The 19,712-nt window shown below is 39.5% G+C and overlaps 1 protein-coding gene across 5 annotated transcripts in view; it reads left to right on the plus strand.

The window, feature by feature from the left end:
* Nucleotides 1–19,712, plus strand: part of PLXNA1 (plexin A1) — a 395,502-nt gene that overhangs the window by 204,584 nt on the left and 171,206 nt on the right. For all 5 annotated transcript variants that reach the window (XM_060688304.2, XM_060688308.2, XM_060688309.2 and 2 more), the window contains exon 4: nt 7,813–7,953. In XM_060688304.2, coding sequence (XP_060544287.2) covers nt 7,813–7,953 — 141 coding nt within the window. The remainder of the gene's footprint in view (nt 1–7,812; nt 7,954–19,712) is intronic.

Consider the following 19,712-nt stretch of genomic DNA (forward strand, 5'->3'; position numbering starts at 1 on the left):
GGAAATTGTAGTCTCAATACATATGAAGAGCATAGTTATGAGAATTAGTTCTATAACTGCCTCTTCTGCAACAGTTTCAACATTACATACAAGGCAAATCATATGTACATGTAGTCCTTCACTTACAACCACAACTGGGTCCAGAATTTCTGTTGCTAAGCAGGATGGCTGTTAAGTAAGTCCCACCCGATTTTACTACCTCCCCGCTCCCCTGGATTGTTAAATAAATCACTGCAGTTGTTAAATGAACCCCATAGCTGTGATCCAGTTTCCCCCATTGGCTTTGCTTGTTGGAAGCTGGCTGGGAAGGTCACGAATGGTGAGCTTATGAATCTGGGATGCTGCCACCATTGTAAATACATGCCAGTTGTCAAGCAGTCAAAGTTTGATCATATCTGTGGGGATGCTGCAACAGTGGTAAGTGCAATGACAGGTCATAAATAACTTTTCAACAGTGTTGAAACTTGGAACAGTCACTATAAACGTATCGTCGTTAAGTCAAGAACATATCCTGAAGGAAATCCAATTGTGTTCATTGAGGCTTGAGTACTATTAACTTGTGTTTTGATTATAACATAAGCCTCTGAGATGTCTCTTTCTTCCCTTAAAAAAGGTCGTAATCTATTTCTGTGATGTTAAGCTAGCTCAAGCCAAATACTTTCATGCTATCCTCCCTAATGGAGTTTAGTGTGGCACATGTAGGATTATCTCACTGTGTCTCCTCAGCCGCCCTCTGAGAAAGATTAGATTGAGAAAGTGCCTAAATTAAGGTCTCATCAACTGGCTTCATGCCTGCTCAGATCTCTTAGTGCAAATATTACGCACTATTTATTGTATCCTGCTGTCTCTGATGCCTGCTTCAATGAAGCAGCGACAATTGAATTAACGTTCTCCTATTTGGGGCCCTATTTTTTTTTTCCATAGGATCATGTCACATAAACAGTAGATTGATATAAATTGTAGAATTACCACTGATAGTTAAAAAGTTACTACTGGAATTGCTATGATACCACTGATTGGTTTTAAAACTAGAATAGGAATATATTGATTGAACTATGAATATGGCCCTTAAAAGGACTGAAAAGGTCTATTTGTCATAGGAATTCAGCCTATGGGAAACTGTTACCATGCTTAAAATGTTCATGGGATGCTTCTCAGTTAATTCCTGAAATTGACAAACCTAGAATTATGGACACATGTAACAGGAAGTGTTCATTTTTTACACACACCCCTCTCTCACACACAGTGATTTAAAAACCATTCATCTCCCTCAGTATAAGAAAAAGGGTTTTATTTTTTTCCCTGAGTTAAACACCGGATTAAATGGCAGTTTGCAACTTTCAGAGTTACACTGAATTCCTTATCCATTGAAATGAGTGAGAATTAGGCTGTGGCATGAAAGAAATGGGATTGAGATCCCCGCCAGCCTGAATCCAGGGATATCAATCATATTCTAGAGTTCACTACTTGTCCAACTTTAGTTTTCAAAAATTGGCCCTAATTTGTTATATTTGTTATTAGTAGTTTTCATTAGATATAGGAAAGCTCTTAGAAGTTCTGTCACCCTTAGCTTGCTTTATATGCATAGGACATCAGCTGATGTGGAGAAATACTCTGGTTGCTTTGATATGCTGTGATTGAGGGATAGCATTCTCCTTGGGGTTTGGTAAAGCTTGGAACTTGAATGTTTTCAAGCAAATATCTCCTAAGACTTGCCACACTTTGTTCTGAAATCGTAGGCACTTTGCATATTTTAATAATAACGTGACACAGGCCTGTTTTAAAGAAATTTAAAAAAAATCTTTCTGAAGTATTTAGAACATAGAATCATAAGGCTGAAAAGATCTAAAAAGTCTCCTAGTCCAGCCCCTGCTCAAGGCCATCCCAGTCAAATGGTTGTCCAGTCTACTTTTGAAGGCAAGCTATTCCACTGATTAATTTGTAAAACTTTATCTTTGACCTAGCTTTAAGAATTAGGAATTGGGTAGATCTTTTGGGTGGCTTTAATTGTTTTTGAATTGTCTATTTTTAATTTATTTTTTTATTTTATTTTTATTGATGGATGGATGGAATGTTTCTAACACAACAGGCTTTGAATGGGAGAAAATCTCAGTATATCCAGAGTAATGTTGATTACTAACACAGATATTGTAGTAACTTCAAATACTGGCTTGTTGGTAAAGCTTTAAAGTATTCAAAGAGAAATAATTAACCAGTAGGTGGTTAACAGTTTTTAATAATGACCTATATTTGCTAAACAGGAGAAAGAGCCCAGCCTGGAAGATTAATAAAAGGATGTGTTTAAACAGCTTATCTTCTGCCTTTATTTTGCTGTGTGAAACTGGATTATAACTTTCTTTCATTGTTTCAATACCTTAGCAGAAATGGGAGGGCCCCCAGTTTTGATTTCCTACAGTATGTAGCATATGTCTGGTGAAAAATGAAGGTATGTCTGCCTTGCATATTTTCCATTAGCCTGACATTAAACGGATTGGAATGAGCTAAATGGATTGCAATGATAAGCCGAAGAATCCATAGGAAGGGTGGGCGGGGGAGACGAGTTGGCAGCGAAGAATTTAAAAGGGAATGTAGAGTATGGTTGTGGGGGAGAGATAGGGAGGGAGATACGGTCATCAGATCCAGCTATGGAGTGAGGGAAGTTTCAGATTAGCAATTTTAGGGAACGTGTTGGGATGAAAAATTGGCAGCTGCAGACACGCATTCCAGGACTCGCTACGTATTAGCTGAGCAGCTGTCAGGCTTTGTGCAAAGACTTCTCGCAATCACACCTGCATTCCTGGACACCTTCACGATGAGCCCAAGCCCTGTTCGCTGTAGGGGACCAGCCTCTCTATATCTCTGCGGCTGCTGATCTATCTTCTTTCACTCTGGGGCGTCTCTCTTAATCAAATACATTTGTTTTGTAAAACTGACTAAAAATAATCCTGGGCTGGTATGTGCTGGATGTTGGCAGTGAATCAAAGGCTCTGCTCTAATTAAGCAGGCCCTGGTTTGTTTGTGAGCTGCATATATTTCCATGCTAATCAGCCACACGCCAGGATCCTGCCTTCTAAGCCTCACTTCCTTTGCCTGATTGGAAACTATGCAAATGGACGGAGGGAGTCTATTTATTGCAACCGAAGAATGAGACGGCAACCCATTTTGTGGGGCTTTATTGGAGTGGGAGGGGCAGTGCTTTGGCTGGGGTTGCAAAGATAATGGGTAGGCCAGTGATTCAGTCCAATTATTTACAGTTATACAAAGGGTATCGGTTACTCCTTTGTCATGAAATACTTTTTTAGTCAAACATTCTGCTCAAAGTCACTTAGAGTTGTTGACCAAGTATTACTACAGTTCCTAGGGAATAGAATGTAAGAATGTAAAACAACACGAATCAAACACAAGGCTTGTCTAGTCGTAGGTTATATTTCTCACAGTTGCCAACCATATAAGAAATCCACAAAGGGAGCATAATCACGGTAGTAGCTTCCTGCTTATGTTTCCAACAGGTGGTATAAAGGAGCATTTTGCCTCTGATTGGGGCAGCATAAAAGCATTTTGATAAGTAGCCATTATGGATCATATCTGCCATGAATCTGTTTTGTTCTCTATTAAACCCCCTACATGTTTAAGTTTATTTGTCAAGCATATATAAGATAACAAGTAAAAGTATAAACATAATTTGAATACATGAAAAGAGTAAATAAAAAGAAATATTAGGACAGGGACGGTAGGCACGCTGGTGCACTTATGCACACCCCTTCAAGACCTCTTAGGAATGGGGCGAGGTCAACAGTAGACAGTTTAAGGTTATAAACTACAGAGCTATAATTGCACTCAACAATGAACTAAAGGGCCACCATCAGTGAGCTGTTGGACAGTATTACTTGGTCTGTTGTGTGGATGTTTGGGTGGTTTGGGGGGGGGAATTGTGGTGGGGAGTGTGTTTGGGGATTATGTGTGTGGGACCTGGTCTTTGGATGTTAAGTAAATTTCGTTGTATGTGTACACTGTGTATACACATACAATGACAATAAAGTTTATTATTATTTATTATTATTAAAGTTTTGGGGGTTTGGGGAAGAAAGTACAGAGTCAGGTAGTGCATTCCAGGCATTGACCATTCTGTTACCGAAATCATATTTTCTGCAATCAAGTTTGGAATGGTTTACCTTGAGTTTGTATCTATTATTTGCTCGTGTATTGTTGTGGCTGAAGCTGAAGTAGTCATTGTCAGGAAGGACATTGTGGCAGATAATTTTATGTACTATGCTTAGGTCAGACTGAAGTCGGCGTAGTTCTAAATTGTCTAAGCCCAAAATTTGAAGTCTGGTGGCATAAGGTATTTTATTTATTTATTTATTTTTTAAAGATTTTTTTTTTATTTTCAAACAAAAACAACATAAAAACATCATTCTTTCAAACAATTACAGACAGTGTTTCAGTCGGTTAAAATCTTTTCGTGCTCCCAAAATCTTCAAAATATTTTGAAGGAATAAGGTATTTTATTGCGGTTAGAAGAAAGGAGGACTTCTCTCGTAAAATATCTCTGGACTCTCTCGATTGTATTTATGTCCGATATGCAGTGCGGGTTCAAGACAGATGAGCTGTATTCAAGAATTGGTCTAGCAAATGTTTTGTATGCTCTAGTTAATAGTACAACATTACCAGAGAAGAAGCTACGCAAGATTAGGTTAACATCACTACATCTTGGGGAAGCAAAATTATTCATTGTACAAAGTAATGCTTTCTTTTATCTGTTCTGAACTTTTCAACTTTCAACTTCATTACGTGACCCCCAGATTCTAGTATGCGAATGAGGGGAGCTACCTCCACACCACTGTGATAATCTTCAAGTGACCATCCATTCTGAATGTTTAATCATGCCAACCAATCTTGGGACAGTTTAAATGGTCATTTGAATTAGTGCAGGCAGTCCTCAACCTACGACCACAATTGAGCCCAAAATTTTTGTTGTTAACTGAGACATTTGTTAACTGAGTTTTGCTCCATTTTATAACTTTTCTTGCCACAAGGTATTAAGTGAATCATTGCAGATGTTAAGTTGGTAACAAGGTTGTTAAGTGAATCTGGCTTCCCCATTGATTTTGCTTGTCAGAAGGTTGCAAAAGGGGAATCACATGATCCTGGGACACTGCAACTGTCATAAATACGAACCAGTTGCCAAGCAACTGAATTCTAAGCATGTGACTGTGGGGCTGCTGCAATGGTTGTAAGTATGAAAAACAATCATAAGCCATAAGTTTTTCAGTGCTGTTGTAACTTTGAATGGTCATTAAATGAACTGTTGTAAATTGAGGACTATCTGTACATTATCTTTGTCTAGATCAGGGCTGTCAAACTCACGGCCCATGGGCCGGATATGTCATGTGCTGGCCACGCCCGGTTTAGCGAAGGAAAAAGTAGCGATACATCACGTGATGCCGCCCTGACGACACGAATTTGACACCCCTGGTCTAGATAGATTGTAGGGCCAAAAGACGATAGAATCCAGATTTCAGGATTAAGGTTATTCTCCATTTTCTCCACGATTCAGGTTTTGCAAGTTGGCTTCTTAAGTCTTTTAATTGCAGAAAGAAAGAAAAAAATACTTTCAGTGCAAATAGATAAAAGAGAAGCATGATGAGCATCTCAATGGCAGCTGAATGAAGAGAATTAGCCTAGTTATATTCTGTCCCTATCTTGGGTTGAATAGGATCTTATAATGCCTTTTAATGCTGTTATTTCCTCTGTGGTGAAAGCAAATCTTTTTGGATAAGATTTATTGTCACTATTATTAATGGGATTAGAACATTTGCTATATCCCTGCTGTGCCGGGAACAAATATGCTGATTGACCCTCACTCCTTTTATGAAGTATAACTTCTAATAGAATATGCTGGCCCTTGATTGTAATATAGAAATGGTGATGAAATTTGTCTTCATTCTCTTGGCTCTCATTATGCACCCTCTTTGCATAGATGCTTGCATGGGTTGTTAGTGCTTAGGTGCTTTCACCTTCTTGATGTGCTGGAGAGTATTTCAAGAGCAATGCAACTATTAGGCTATTGAAAAGTTCATTGGGTAAGGGGAGCTGGCTAAAACAAAGCATATATAATTCATCGTTAAAAAAACCCGAAGATGATTAATTCCAGTACTGATTCCAGCAAATGTACGAGATGGTAAATGCTGAGAGGTGGTAAATGTGTAATTGCTCTGGCAAAGAAGATAGACTGTAATGACAGGTGAAGGAAAAAAGGATCTGTATACATGAGAGGTAAATCCTATTGCTGGAAGTGCAATATTTCTGAGGCTACCGCAAGAGAGGCTGCAGTTCACAAGTAGCTACCGTTCTTCCTCCATCCAACTCAGCCTGTAGAGAAATTGATAATGGGAAACTTGCCCTAATTAAAGGATTTTTATATTTTCTACATGGTGATGGTCAGTAATGCTCAACATACCTCTTACCGGCACTTTCTCTAGAGATACTAATACACATTATCCAGTAATTGCCTGCTTCGGTTTTTTTTTTTTTTTTCAGATTTATTATTTTAACTGTAGTGCACTCAGAGTTCATAATAATGGCAAGTGGTATACAAATACATCAAATAAATCTTCAATGGGAAATAATTGTTTTTATTGTGAAAGGCATAAAATGATAACTCAGATATATTTGCTTAAAAATGGCAGACAAATTATTAACTGGCCAAATGCGATTGATACTTATTTTTTTCTTTTTTTCTTTTTTGTTTAAAAAAAGCAAAAACAAATAAAAGATTTTTATTTAGGAAAATCTAGCTTCTTTATTTCATTAATCTGTTCTTTCCACTGCCAAGTAAATCAAATTCTTGGGGTAGTACTTTTGGATAGTCACATTAACTTACTTTTTCAATTATCAGGCAGTTGATAAGATAGGAAATTATGGAGTAGTAATTGAAATAGTAAAGGCTAAATATATGTTATGCTTAACAGTGCTAATTAGGACTAGCAACTTCATCACTAAGCACTATGGTTGTAAAGTGCAACATCACTTGATTGTACTGATTTGTGCTAGTAGTTGCACAAGTCCCATTTGCTTCTGTTATATGAATTCCATGTGTCTGCAGCATTCCATGGGCACATGATTGCCTTTTACGATTTCCTGCTGGCTTCCCCATTGCTTGTTAAAAGTCAGCAGTGAACATTGCAAATTTATTTATTTATTTATTGGTTCGATTTATATGCCGCCCTTCTCTGGAGACTCAGGGCGGCTTACAATGCGTTAAGCAATAGCCTTCATACTTTTGTATATACCTGCTTAGTAGGGCTTTCGGCCCCCCCTAAGTGGTGTTCTTTTTTATACAAAGTCAGCTTATTACCCCACAATCCGGGTCCTCATTTTACCTATCTTGAAAGGATGGAAGGCTGAGTCAACCTTGAGCCTGGTAAGATTTGAACTTGCAGTAATTGCAGGCAGCTGGTACTATTTAACAGCACTTTAGTCTGCTGCGCCTTATGTGATCAAGGCTCTTATGTGATCATGTAACCACAGACATTGCAGCCGGTGTAATGGTGAGCCAGTGCTGATTGTGATCATGTGACTGTGGGAATGCTAAGTGGCTGCAATTACAAGGACTGGTCATTAGTTCCCCTCTTTCAGTGTCATAATATCTTTGAACAGTTGTGAACTTAGTGTCGTTCAACGAGGACTACCTGTAGTTGTATAGAACATGGAACATTGTGTCTTTGCAACCTCTAATAAATGTAACTCATCTTAGTTTTGCAAAAATTGCATCAATTTTCGTGCTTCTTACATGCTCCTTGTTTCTTTCAGATCTTGGTTGATCCTGCCAGTCCCATTGGACATTCAGTCTTTCAATATGAAAATGTGATAGCCCATGATGGCAGTCCAATTTTGCGGGATTTAGTGCTGAGCCCTGATCTGCAATATCTTTATGCCATGAGTGAGAAACAGGTAAGAATCTAAATTTGTATTACATTTCATTTGCATAAACCCAACCCTAGGGAAACCATAACCAGATGATTCGAGGTTTCTTTTTAATCTTTGCTGCAAATGGAACCTTTCTCAAGCACAGTGCATTAATTTAGGGCATGGTTGTAAGATTCTTGGATGAATTGAACAAAAACTGTATGGACTGGTGATGTAGATCATTGGAATAAAAGTATCTGAATGACTGACAAGCAGCACCTTTATAGAAGGATGGCTCTCTTAAGAGATTGTTTAAAAAATGAGCAGTTTTTATAGTACCATAAGATAGCTAACATGAATTTACTCAGTAAATTTAAGTTTTAGCAAGCCTTACACATGGATAAAATCAGTGTAATGCAAATTAGCTTGCTGCTTTCATTACCATCAATCATTGTATCCTTCTGAATTGTCCCCAAGGATTAGGAGTGGCCAACACAGTCTTGTACTGCTCACCTCCTTTCTCCAGTCAGTAGTGAGTCAACATCTATATGAGGCTACTGGGAGACCTCATCCATTGCTATGGGGTGAAGTATCATCACTATGTTGCCGCTATTTATATATCCTGGTGTATTAAGCAATGCTCTAAACATTGTAGCCCAGTGCCTTGAAGACAGGAGGGTCTGAAAAGGGGATAACATAACAGGCTTCAGGTGTATTCTGGCAAGACTGAGTGGCATGGAGGGCATGCCAGTTGAAAGACTATACCATCTTTGGTGCTAGAGATCCTCCTGTACTCACAACTCTTACAAGGTGATAGTTGTAGTTATAGTAGGAGGCCTATGCATAGCTTTGTGTTGTACACCAATTGGGCCTGTTCCAGTGGTGGAATTCAATTTTTTTTACTACTGGTCCTGTGGGCGTGGCTTGGTGGGTGTGGTGTGGCTTGGTGGGCATAGCTTGGTGGGAGTGGCAGGGGAAGGTTACTGCAAAATCTCCATTCCCACCCCACTCTAGGGGAAGGATACTGCAAAATCCCCATTCTCTCCCCACTCCTGGGGGAAGGAAGGCTATTGCAAAATCTCCATTCCCACCCCACTCTGTGACCAGCCAGAGGTGGTATTTGCCAGTTCTCCGAGCTACTCAAAATTTCCACTACTGATTTTCCAGAACCTGCTGGATTTCACCCCTGGCCTGTTCCTAGATCTGTTTCAGACAGAACAGCTCTGTGAGAAGCACTGGTTGGCTCCAATTCATATTGCTAGTTTTAATCTTTAAAGCCCTTCATGGCATGTGACTGGATTATCTAAGGGATTGCCTCTCCCTAATTATATCTCCCGTCCCATTAGGTCTGGCAGAAGAGAAATGCTGTGGGTTCCAACTGTTAGGGAATTTGGTGGGTCCCAAGAGGTGGACATTCCCTGCTGTGGCACCTCCCTCACTAAGCAGTTTACAGAGTCAGCCTATTGCCCCCAACAATCTGGGTCCTCATTTTACCCACCTCGGAAGGATGGAAGGCTCAATCAACCTTCAGCCTGGTGAGATTTGAACTGCCAAATTGCAGTCAGCCGGCAGTCAGCAGAAGTAGCCTGCAGTACTGTACTCTAATCACTGCACCACAATCAATTGATTTTAATCAATAAACTATTAAATATTAAAAAGTTTTTTAGTCTTAGTTCTCCCTTTTTTTAGAATGTAAACTCTGAATAGTGTGTTTCTGTGCATGCACATACACACATTCATGCATATGCCCATACGCATGTACACATGTGCCAAATGTATTTGTTACAGAAAAAAAAATTCTAAAAAAGTTTTAAGTGCAAGTTGCTAACCCTAGGTTGTCAGGCAGGGGTAGCTGGGGATTGCATGGGACTTTTATTTGTTTCTTTTTTTATTCCGGATTATCCTCCTAGTTGAAAATTTTAGATACTTTTAGGTATTGCCTACATATACTGCCCTGCATTACAGATGTCTAGTCTGGAAATTACTGCAACATCAGTGGTATGCCTATGACTGTCTTCTTCAGGAAAAGATATACAAAAGCATTTGTTTAAAAGCACCACAACCATCTGATTAAGTTCATCTGTTTAAATGCGAACACTTCAAATGGAAAAATAAATTGGTATAAAAACATATGGTTCAGGCATGTAAAATAAAGGCACTATAAACTCTCTAAACAGCTTACTACGCCATTCCTTCAGAGGTTTTATTTTAAAACAGATGAAGACATTGAAATAAAAGCTCGGCTCTTCTTCCATGTAAAATGGCAGTTTGAAATGTCTGGTCAAATCTGATTTTATGGCACCAGCATTGGCAAATTCTTTACTTTGTCAGTCACATTTCCATGGGCCCTGTATAGGAGAGAAAGTTAACGCAATCACAACGGAAAGGTAAGGAATACAGGTAGTCAGCAGCTTACCATCACAAGTGAGCCCAAAATTTCTGTGGCTAAGGAAGACAGTTGTTGAGTTTTGCTCCATTTAATGATCTTTCTTGCAACGGTTGTTAAGTGAGTCATTGTCATTGTTAACTTAGTAGCACGGCTGTTAAGTGAATCTGGCTTCCATTGAGTTTGCTTGTAAGAAGGTCACAAAAGGTGATCATATGAGCCTGGGACAATGCAACTGTCATAAATATGAGTCAGTTGCCAAGTATCTGAATGCCTTTCTTTACAATCAATTGATTTTAATCAATAAACTATTAAATATTAAAAAGTTTTTTAGTCCTAGTCCTCCCTTTTTTACAGTGTGAACCCTGAATAGTGTGTATGTGTGCATGCACATACACATTCATATGCATGCACACACACATGTATATGTGTCGCAAATGTATGTGTTAGAGGAAAAAAAAATTCTAAGAAAGTCTTAAGTGGGAGTTGCCAATTCTAGGTTGCCAGGCAGGGGTAACTGGGGATTGAATTTTGATCATGTGACTACAGGGATGTTGAAACAGTTGCAATGTGAAAATGGTCATAAGTCACTTTTTTCAGTGCCGTTGTAACCTCAAATTGCCACTAAACGAATGGTTCTAAGTCAATGACTACCTGTATACCCATCTATAGGTTGATTTTCTCTGGCTTCCCTGCAGAAGTAGACCAGTCTGGAAGATCATGGCCCCCAACGAGCCAAGAAAGTTGTCTCAGTCACCTTAGCACCTTAGGCCTGTTTTGTTGTGAAAGGGTGAGGTATAAATCTTATAAATACATAAATACAATTAAATTTGAAATGAAGGATAAGCTCTGCTCATAAACAGATATACAATACGTGGCTGCTCTTTAGATTGGAGAAATACAGGAAGAAAATACAGCAAAAATCTTATCTTACATTGCAGTCATTCTTTCTTTTGAATTCTGAGCTGATAAAATCAGATATTTTCTGTAGTATAGAATCCTTTCCTCCTTCATCAATGCTTATCAGCATTTACTCATATCCCAGTCCCACTTAGAACGCCCGCCTATCTAACCCTTTCAAAACTGGCATGCTTAGCCGCTAAATACCTCTTTCAAAACAGCTTCTTTGTTCCAATGCTTGAGGCTGAAGTGGCACACCTGCTATGAAAGAAAATGGCCTGCTTCAAAAGATTGCATGTCCCCTTGGTAGTTAAACGGTCAAGCAGGCCTTGCAAAAATCCCAGGCGCCTGAGCACACAGAGATCTAACTTCCCATGATATCCCTTGTTTTCTTCTGTGAAAGACAGATTTCTAGACATTCAAAATATGTTTCCAGAGCTGAACAAATGCCATCCAAAGCCTCTGGATTATATCAGTAGTTCTCACTTGCCTACGGGTGAAAATAAGATTCTGCTTTAATGTGATGAAAGTAAATTGTCTCCACTATATGCAGCATTTGAAGCAATCTGGGAAAGGAGTTAGAAAGCGTAGCTTGAGGCTATTGCAAGCGAGGTATTTGACATATTCATCTACAATTTAGGAGTGATGTCTAGAAGTAGTAATTTCCCACATTTTCTTACCTATTCTAATCTAATGAGGTAAACCTTGGACTGCTTATATGTAGGCTTCTGCTGGGGTTAGTGATTTTAAAAAATGGGCTTCCGTTTAGAGATGGCTAGAGCTGGGAATCTTCTAAGGCAGAATCACCTTTAAACAGAAAATGGGAATCTTAGCCTTAGTAGGATCGCTCATCCCTGCCCCACGCCTCTAGGACTTGGGGGCAGGTACATTTTAAGGGGGTTACGTTGGAGACGGAAAGGCTGACTTCTTTCTTTATGAGGGCAACTGATGTAGTGTCATTTTCATACAGAGATCTGAACTGGATTCTGAATAATGCTCTACAGGGCAGAGCTGGTCACCCCATGGCGCTGATGCTTGTAGTGGAACATCTGCACACAAGCCAGAGCTAGGACTGTGTTTTACATGTGTCAACAGCAGGGGTGGTTACATGGAGGCCAATTCAAGCTGACTTCTTGATAGAAAGACAATATGTACTTCTGTTTCGGTAAGTAATTGTAGAAAGAGAAGAGAGAAGCCGTATCTGACAAAGAAGCAGAACTACCAAGGGCTTTTCTTGATTCCATAATCCAAGCCAGCAGAAGGGACTTTGCCAGCCAGGACTTCTCAATTTTTTTCAAATCAATAGGACTTTGGAAAGAAATTATGTAAAAGCCCTTGATTTTTTTTAAAAAAAAAAACCTGGGTTAGAGTGAGACTGGAAAATAATCCTGAAAAGATCTCTATGGGAGAAGCCATTGGTTAGAGACTTGGAATGTGTTATAGAGCAATGTGTTAATGTTATCAATTGACACCAGTGTTTCCCAATGTTGGCAACTTTAAAATAAGTGGACTTCAGTTTCCAGAATTCTGCAGCCAGCATGATTGACGGGGACATTCTGGGAGTTAAAGTCCAGATATCTTAAAGTTGCAAAGATCGAGAAACACTGGCTAAAAAGTGTTGGTTAAAGTATTGGGCAAGGAGGGGGCAGACCAGGTTCTAGTCCTCCCTCATCCACAGAAATTCATTCATAACTTGCTCAGTGGCTTTCCCACACAACAACTTCAAGGATTATTACGAGGGGAAAAAAATAGGTCATGTACTATGCTTAGCTATACTTAATTACCAAATTAAAAAAAAAAAACAAAGTTTTCTCCATTTTAACCTCTCTCCTCCTTCCAAGCATGTGATCTAGAGCATAGCTGTTTTTAAGAATTCCAGAAGCAATGCTCTTTTCCATACTTTAATTCAGGGGTGTCAAATTCAATTTCATTGAGGGCCGCATCAGGGTTGTGTTTGACCTCAGGGGGCTGGGGTGGGCATGGCCAGGGTGGGTGTGACCAGCTCAACGTCACTCATGTCAGGGGCACCTGTGGTGGCCCGAGCACTCTGTCAGTGAAAACGGGCTTCCAAGTTCCATTTCCAATTGCAACGGCCTCCTGCAGCCCTCTGCCAGCGAAAATGGCACAGCCCTTGTGAGCTCTGTTTCCGGCTGTGACGGCCTCCTACAACCCTCTGCCGCTGAAAATGGAGATCGGGAGGACTGCACATGGCTGTCCCAACCTTCATTTTCGCTGGGAGAGGCACCATGGGCCAGACCGTCACTGTTTCCAGGGTGGCCCCGCGAGCCAGATCTAAGCACCCTGTGGGCCAGATTCGGCCTGTGGGCCTGGAGTTTGACACCCCTGCTTTAATAGATCAATTGTAGTTATCTTTATATCTCACAGATCTATGTTCTTTCCTGGAAGAGAGGCCATTGTTCCATAGAACAAGGCAAAATACGAAATTAGAGGTCCATATTAAATTTCTGGGAGGCATCTGGGAGGGGACAAGTGAAAGAAGTCCGTCACAGAACATGAATAAAACATACAGGAGAAGGTGTTGTGATATCTTTGTTTGTAATTAGTGGATTTTGTAGGTTCTTTTGAACATGGACATTTATTCATATTCTTTTGGCACTGTAGCTATTGAATGGCTCATTTTACACTAAGGTCCGAATCTCCTTGGATACAAGAGGAGGCTTTTGACATTTGTTCAAGTTGCTGTGATGACACTGACTCAAGAATCATTCTGCTTGCACAGGTCCCTTTCTCTCACTTTTGTGTAATAAAAATAGCTTTCATCCATAGCATGCTGTTATCAGGATGTTGGTGGAAAGTAATTAAATGAGCAGTTGTAACAGAGCTCAAAGGGCCTGAGGAATGAGGGGATTTTAATCAAATCTGGAGGAGCAATTAATAAAGAACTTGTAACCCCTTAAGGGTGACTCCTCCTGGCAGATTAAAAAGAATGAGGGTTATAGTTTGTGTCTGGGGCAAAGACAAGTTAGTGCAAGAAGCTCCTGTGGTTTTTAAAATGAGGTTTACCCTCTGTTGTTGTTGATAATAATGAGAATTGGGAGCTAGGAACTGAATCTTTCAGCATCAGTATTTGTAGCAATTGTATCAAAAGATACCCTCCTAATAAGCAATTTTTTTGTGTATGTTTGTGTGATTTCGAGTCCATATTGACTTCTGGCAACCACATAAACAAGTCCAGCAGCTCTCTAGGCAAGCTTTTCAGAAGTGAGTGGTTAGCCATTGCCTTCTTTTTATGCTTGGAACTTTGGAAACTGCAACATACAAAAACTTCTTTTCTTCTTCTTCCTTACAGTGGTGATACAAAATATGTTTTCCAATCTGTTTGGTTGAGCCTTTTTCTAAAAAAAGATAAAGGCGTTTGTGATATGGGGAAATGTCATATTCTGACTGGGGAAACAGTTTTCAGCTAATGCACTTTGTAATGGAGATGTGTAGATTGATACAGAAATCATAGCGTGGAAAACTAAGCCTGGAACGTATTGCCTGAAGTATCCTGCCACATTTATTGTGGCATACAGAACAGAAAATGTATCCATGTGCAAGGAAGGAAGTCCAAGTGCTCTTCCATATGACCACTCAAGAATCAGACTTTGCAACTTCTGAAAGCCATATAAGTTTTGTTATGGGTAGTGGTTGTTAGTTACTCTATCTTCATTTGATTCACTTACAATAGCATAACTAATTTGGGGTTTTCAGAAGTCTTTGCTTTTGAACCTAAGTTAAATTTCAAACATAAATTCTCTGTTTGATGAGACTTCTGGAAAGGGAAGCGCTTGATTTAAAAACAAGCACTTTGGGGGTAACTAACATTATTGTTTCCATTTCCAGAGGCGCTCTCCTCATTATTCATCTTCTTGGCCTAGATAGAACATTTAGCAAAACAAAGATTGCAGAAGTACCTTAGGGAGTGGCCTGCACAAGTTGTGGTCTTTCAACCAAAGCAGTACACTAGCTTCATGCAATGGCTTACCTGGAGTTTGATGAACCCAATTTGGCTGCTTGGAAACAATAGTGTGAGTTGTTTTCAGCTGATTGACAGATAGTGCCTCACCTATTTTCCTTTTTGCTGAGTTACTGTCTATGAATGTCAGTGCCTTCTTCCAAGGGCTGACTTGAGGTCATCTAGCTGGCTTTGTATCTACAGCAGGACTATAACTCTCAATCTCCTGGTTTGTAGGCTGCTGCCTTAACCATTCCACCAAACTAATTCTCACTGCAGCTATAGTCAATCACAAAATAACAATTTATCAGAAAACAAACTGGTATTCTCCATAGATCTCTAGGATATTCTGAAAAACTGACACAACCGGGAAAGGTAGGTAATGTTTTAGATAAAAATAGAAGATTTTTTAAAAATCTAGACAGGCTTGAGTAGTGGGTTGAAACAAATAGGATGCAATTTTACAGAGAGAAATGTAAAGTTATGCACCTGGGAAGGGAAAATGTAAGCCAATATTATATGATTGGGTGACTTGGCAATATTAATGGGACAAGATATGTGTGTCTCATCAACCACAAGTTAAACAGCCAGCTATATGATGCAGCTGCTAAAAAGGCAAATACTATTGAGGTGCATTGACAGGAATATAAAACCGGACTATGGGAAGTGATTGTTTTATTCTTCTCTTCCCTGACCATATTACTTTGGACCACTATGACAGCAATGGACTCCTCAGTTTAAAAAGAATAGTGACGGATACAGCAAGTTCAGCAGAGACCCAGTGAGATAGTGAAGAGTCTGGAAAGCAAGCCTTACAGGGAACAGTTAAAGCATCTGAGTATATTTAGCTCACAGAAAAGCTGACTGAAGAAAAATATGATAGCAGTCTTCAAATAGGTGAAGAGTTGTTTTATAGAAGAGGGAATGGACTTATTTTCTGTTAGTACATATAGCTAGACTAGAATCAGTGTGCCAAAGTTCAAGGAAATAGCTTCAAGGTTAGACATCAGGAACAACTTTCTGACTGTACAAGGTGTCAGACAGTCAAATAGGCTGAAATTCTCCTTCTTTAAAAAAAAACATACAGTGCTCCATCAAATATTACATCTCCATCAAAATCAACTAATCATTTGAGTTTAGAGTGGGTAGCCAAAAGGCGACTTGGTAAAAACTCCCTCTAACAATAAGATTTAAAACTGTGCCCCTGTGGACAAGCTGGATGATCATCTGTTAGAGATGTTTTAGTGGATTCTGCAGATGAATCTAAGTTTCTTTCCAACTAGTTCCATTTAACTTTGTTTCCCCCCCTCCTTTTTTTTTTTTTTTTGGTGAGGTTTGCACATTTAAGGAAAGAACATTAAATTGTTGCTTTATTTTCTAAGAAATCTTGGGCTGCCTTTGTGGAAATAGAATGGTGCTTTGAATGAATGCAATCCTGCAATTACTTTGCAGATTGCAGTAAGGGTTTTTTTTTATAAGCAATCCGACTTACTCTGGTTGGGTTGAGGATCCCAAAGGTAGAAGATTAAAATAGCACATTTATGTGTCTTGGAAGTCAGTATAGGTTTTGTTCAGGGCAGTAGTGGGTTTCAATTTCGACTGCTACCATTTTGCTCATGGGTGCGCTCGTGCTCACTTCTGCACATGCGCAGAGACGTCTGGGAGGATGGGTGGGGCCGCCCGCCACCGCCACTACCGGTTCACCCGATCCGGGGTGAACCGGTAGGAATCCACCACTGCTTCAGGGTGGATATGATTTAAATCAACTCGATTTAAATCACAATTTAAAACACAATTTAAATCATGATTTAAATCACCAGTAAAAAGGCTTGATTTAAATCAACTTGATTTAAATAATAATCTTTAAAGAGCAACTGTCATCTCTGTCCTGCAGTGGCTCCTCTTCTGACCCGCTGTTGACTCACCAACAGTCCCATTCACTTTAATGGGATAACTGGTGATGCGGCAGTGACACAAGGTGAGGGAGATGGCGGGCAGCAGGTGAGTGGATGCCCACTAACAGGATCAGCTGCCATGATGGCTCTGAAATGATAGGTGCTCTTTAAAAGGTAAGGACATATTCTTGCTGGTAGTTAGAATCTTTAATATTATTATTTGCAAACAAAATGAAGGTTTCCTATTTAGCTTGCAGAGCTTGGATTCATTGAATGAGTTTACCAAAAATGTAAATATTGCAGAATATACAGCCTCATGCTACATAACTAAGCTCCATTTCATGCTGAATAAACTAAATTATTAATGTATCTTAAATAGAAAACTATCTTTAGATAGATTTTTACTCCAAAAGCATTTTATTAAAATAAATTTGATAAAAATAAAAAACTCCGATTTAAATTTTAAAAAACCCAATATTTTGATTTAAAAAAAAAACAAAAACCAACGATTTTTATCCACCCTGGTTTTGTTACAGTTTCCTAAAGCCAGAGCGCAGTACAAAGACTTTATTGGTGTGTTATATATAGTCAGATCCTAGAGGTCATGAAATTGTATATGCTACAAATGTTTATGGACTTCAGTGATCTCATTGTGCTAGACTCTGGCCTTCCATACTGGGACTCAGAGCCACCTCTGTATTCACAGATGAAATGCACAATAGTGTGCCTTCTTCTAACCTGAAATGCTATCTATATAAATAGTTTAAGGTTTGGAAAATAGTTTCTAAAGTTGTTAATCATGCTCTAATATTATTATTGGTTAATCTTTAGTGAGATTCACAGCCTTTGAGGCTGGTTAATAGCTCAGCAGCTTGAGTCCTAACCAAGGACCTAGGAACTGTTAAGGTATCGTCAGAGGATGTAAGCTGTTTCGAGTAAGGTGGTTTTTTGTAGAGTCAAAATTTTCAAGTCCGGCAAATTTAGAATTTCTAAATAGCAGGGTAGCCCTTTGGGTATTGCTCCAAGGGCTCCAATTACAATCGGGACAACACACAATTTCTTTTTCCACAGTCGCTCAACTTCAGTTTGCAAGTCCCGGTACTTTGTGATTTTTTCTTGCTGCTTATCTTCAATCCGTGCATCACCAGGTATTGCAATGTCAATGAACCATATTTTTTTCTTTTCAGCTATTGTTATGTCAGGTGTGTTGTGGACCAAGTGCCTGTCAGTCTGAATCCTAAAGTCCCACAAGATCTTGAGTTTCTCATTCTCTAAAACTTTTTCAACCTGATGTTCCCAATGGTTTTTGCTGTATTCAAATCCAAACTTCTGGCATAATTTCCAGTGAATAATCTTAGCAACACGGTCATGTCGTTGTAGGTAGTCAGTTTGTGATGATGATGATGATGATGATGATGATTAAAAGAAGCAAGGCAGTTTCTTCCTGAACCAGGCTTTTCTGATTAGCCAATTACCCAGGAGTTGAATTTTATTTCACATTCTGGTCACCTATAAAAAGAGAGTGACATACAACTCTTGCTGATGATATTGTAATCAGAAGCGGATCTACAGAGGGATGCTGGTATTACTGTCTGCTTCCTTTTCTGTTTTAATGAAGAGTAACTGAAAAACCTTTGGGTAAATAAGATAAACATTGACTCCCAGAAAATTGTTGAAATCAATTTCTCAGAAATATTAAATGCATGGAACAGATAAACAGATATTTCTAGCTATCTTCTGGAGAGGTGTACAGTACATTAGAAACAAAATAAATATATAGTAACTGAGAACTGTACATATTTTGAGATTTTCGTTCTTATCGATTTTTCATCCATAATGAAACTATTCGAGATATATCCAGTGGAAATTGCTGGCAGTCAGTAGCTCTGTTTTCATGAAAGGAGAGAATGAACACAAATATTACAGGAAAATGAAGTGGGTGACCCCATTTCTTAGCCGTATACATTCACTCAATGTCTGTCTAATTTCTACATAGATGAGGTTGTGTCCATATAGCCAGGAACTATGGAAAACAAGTTTCTAAATTGAAGATACATGATAGTGAAGTTGAAGCTGAGTATGAAAACGTAATTTGGCTTGTTTGATTTTGGTGTATTGGGCCAAGAAGCCACTATGATTTATAAAAGTTCATGGTCTAGTGCAGGGTGTCAAACTGGATTTCTTCGAGGGCCAGATCAGCATTGTAGTTCTTCTCTGCAGCCAGCTGGGGGGGAGGGGAGACAGGGAGACAGCACGGACGCCTCCTGCAGCACTCTGCCAGCCAAAATGGAGCACGAGGGGGCATGTGTGGCCCAGACCTGCCCCGTTTTGACTAGCGGAGTGCTGCAGGAAGCCGTCCAGCCCGAAGATGGGGTACAGGGCCCCCCACACCCTGTTTTGGCTGCCAGAGGCACCATGGGCCAGTCCTTTACTATTTCTACACTGCCCCAATGGGCCGGATTTGAGCACCCCGCAGGCTGGGCCTGACCCGCAGGCTGAGCCTGACCCGCAGACCTTGAGTTTGACACCCTTGGTCTGGTGTGACTATTTTTTTTTTCTGATATTCATTGAATACCCTTGGATTGGTTATTATCTTACAGACATGATGTGATATAAATATGCTATATTTATGAATACTCTTTGAGAAAGAATAGGATAACATGGA

This window comes from Pantherophis guttatus, chromosome 2 (assembly GCF_059756535.1).
Source record: "Pantherophis guttatus breed Tessera chromosome 2, ASM5975653v1, whole genome shotgun sequence".
Classification (NCBI taxonomy): Eukaryota; Metazoa; Chordata; class Lepidosauria; order Squamata; family Colubridae; genus Pantherophis; species Pantherophis guttatus.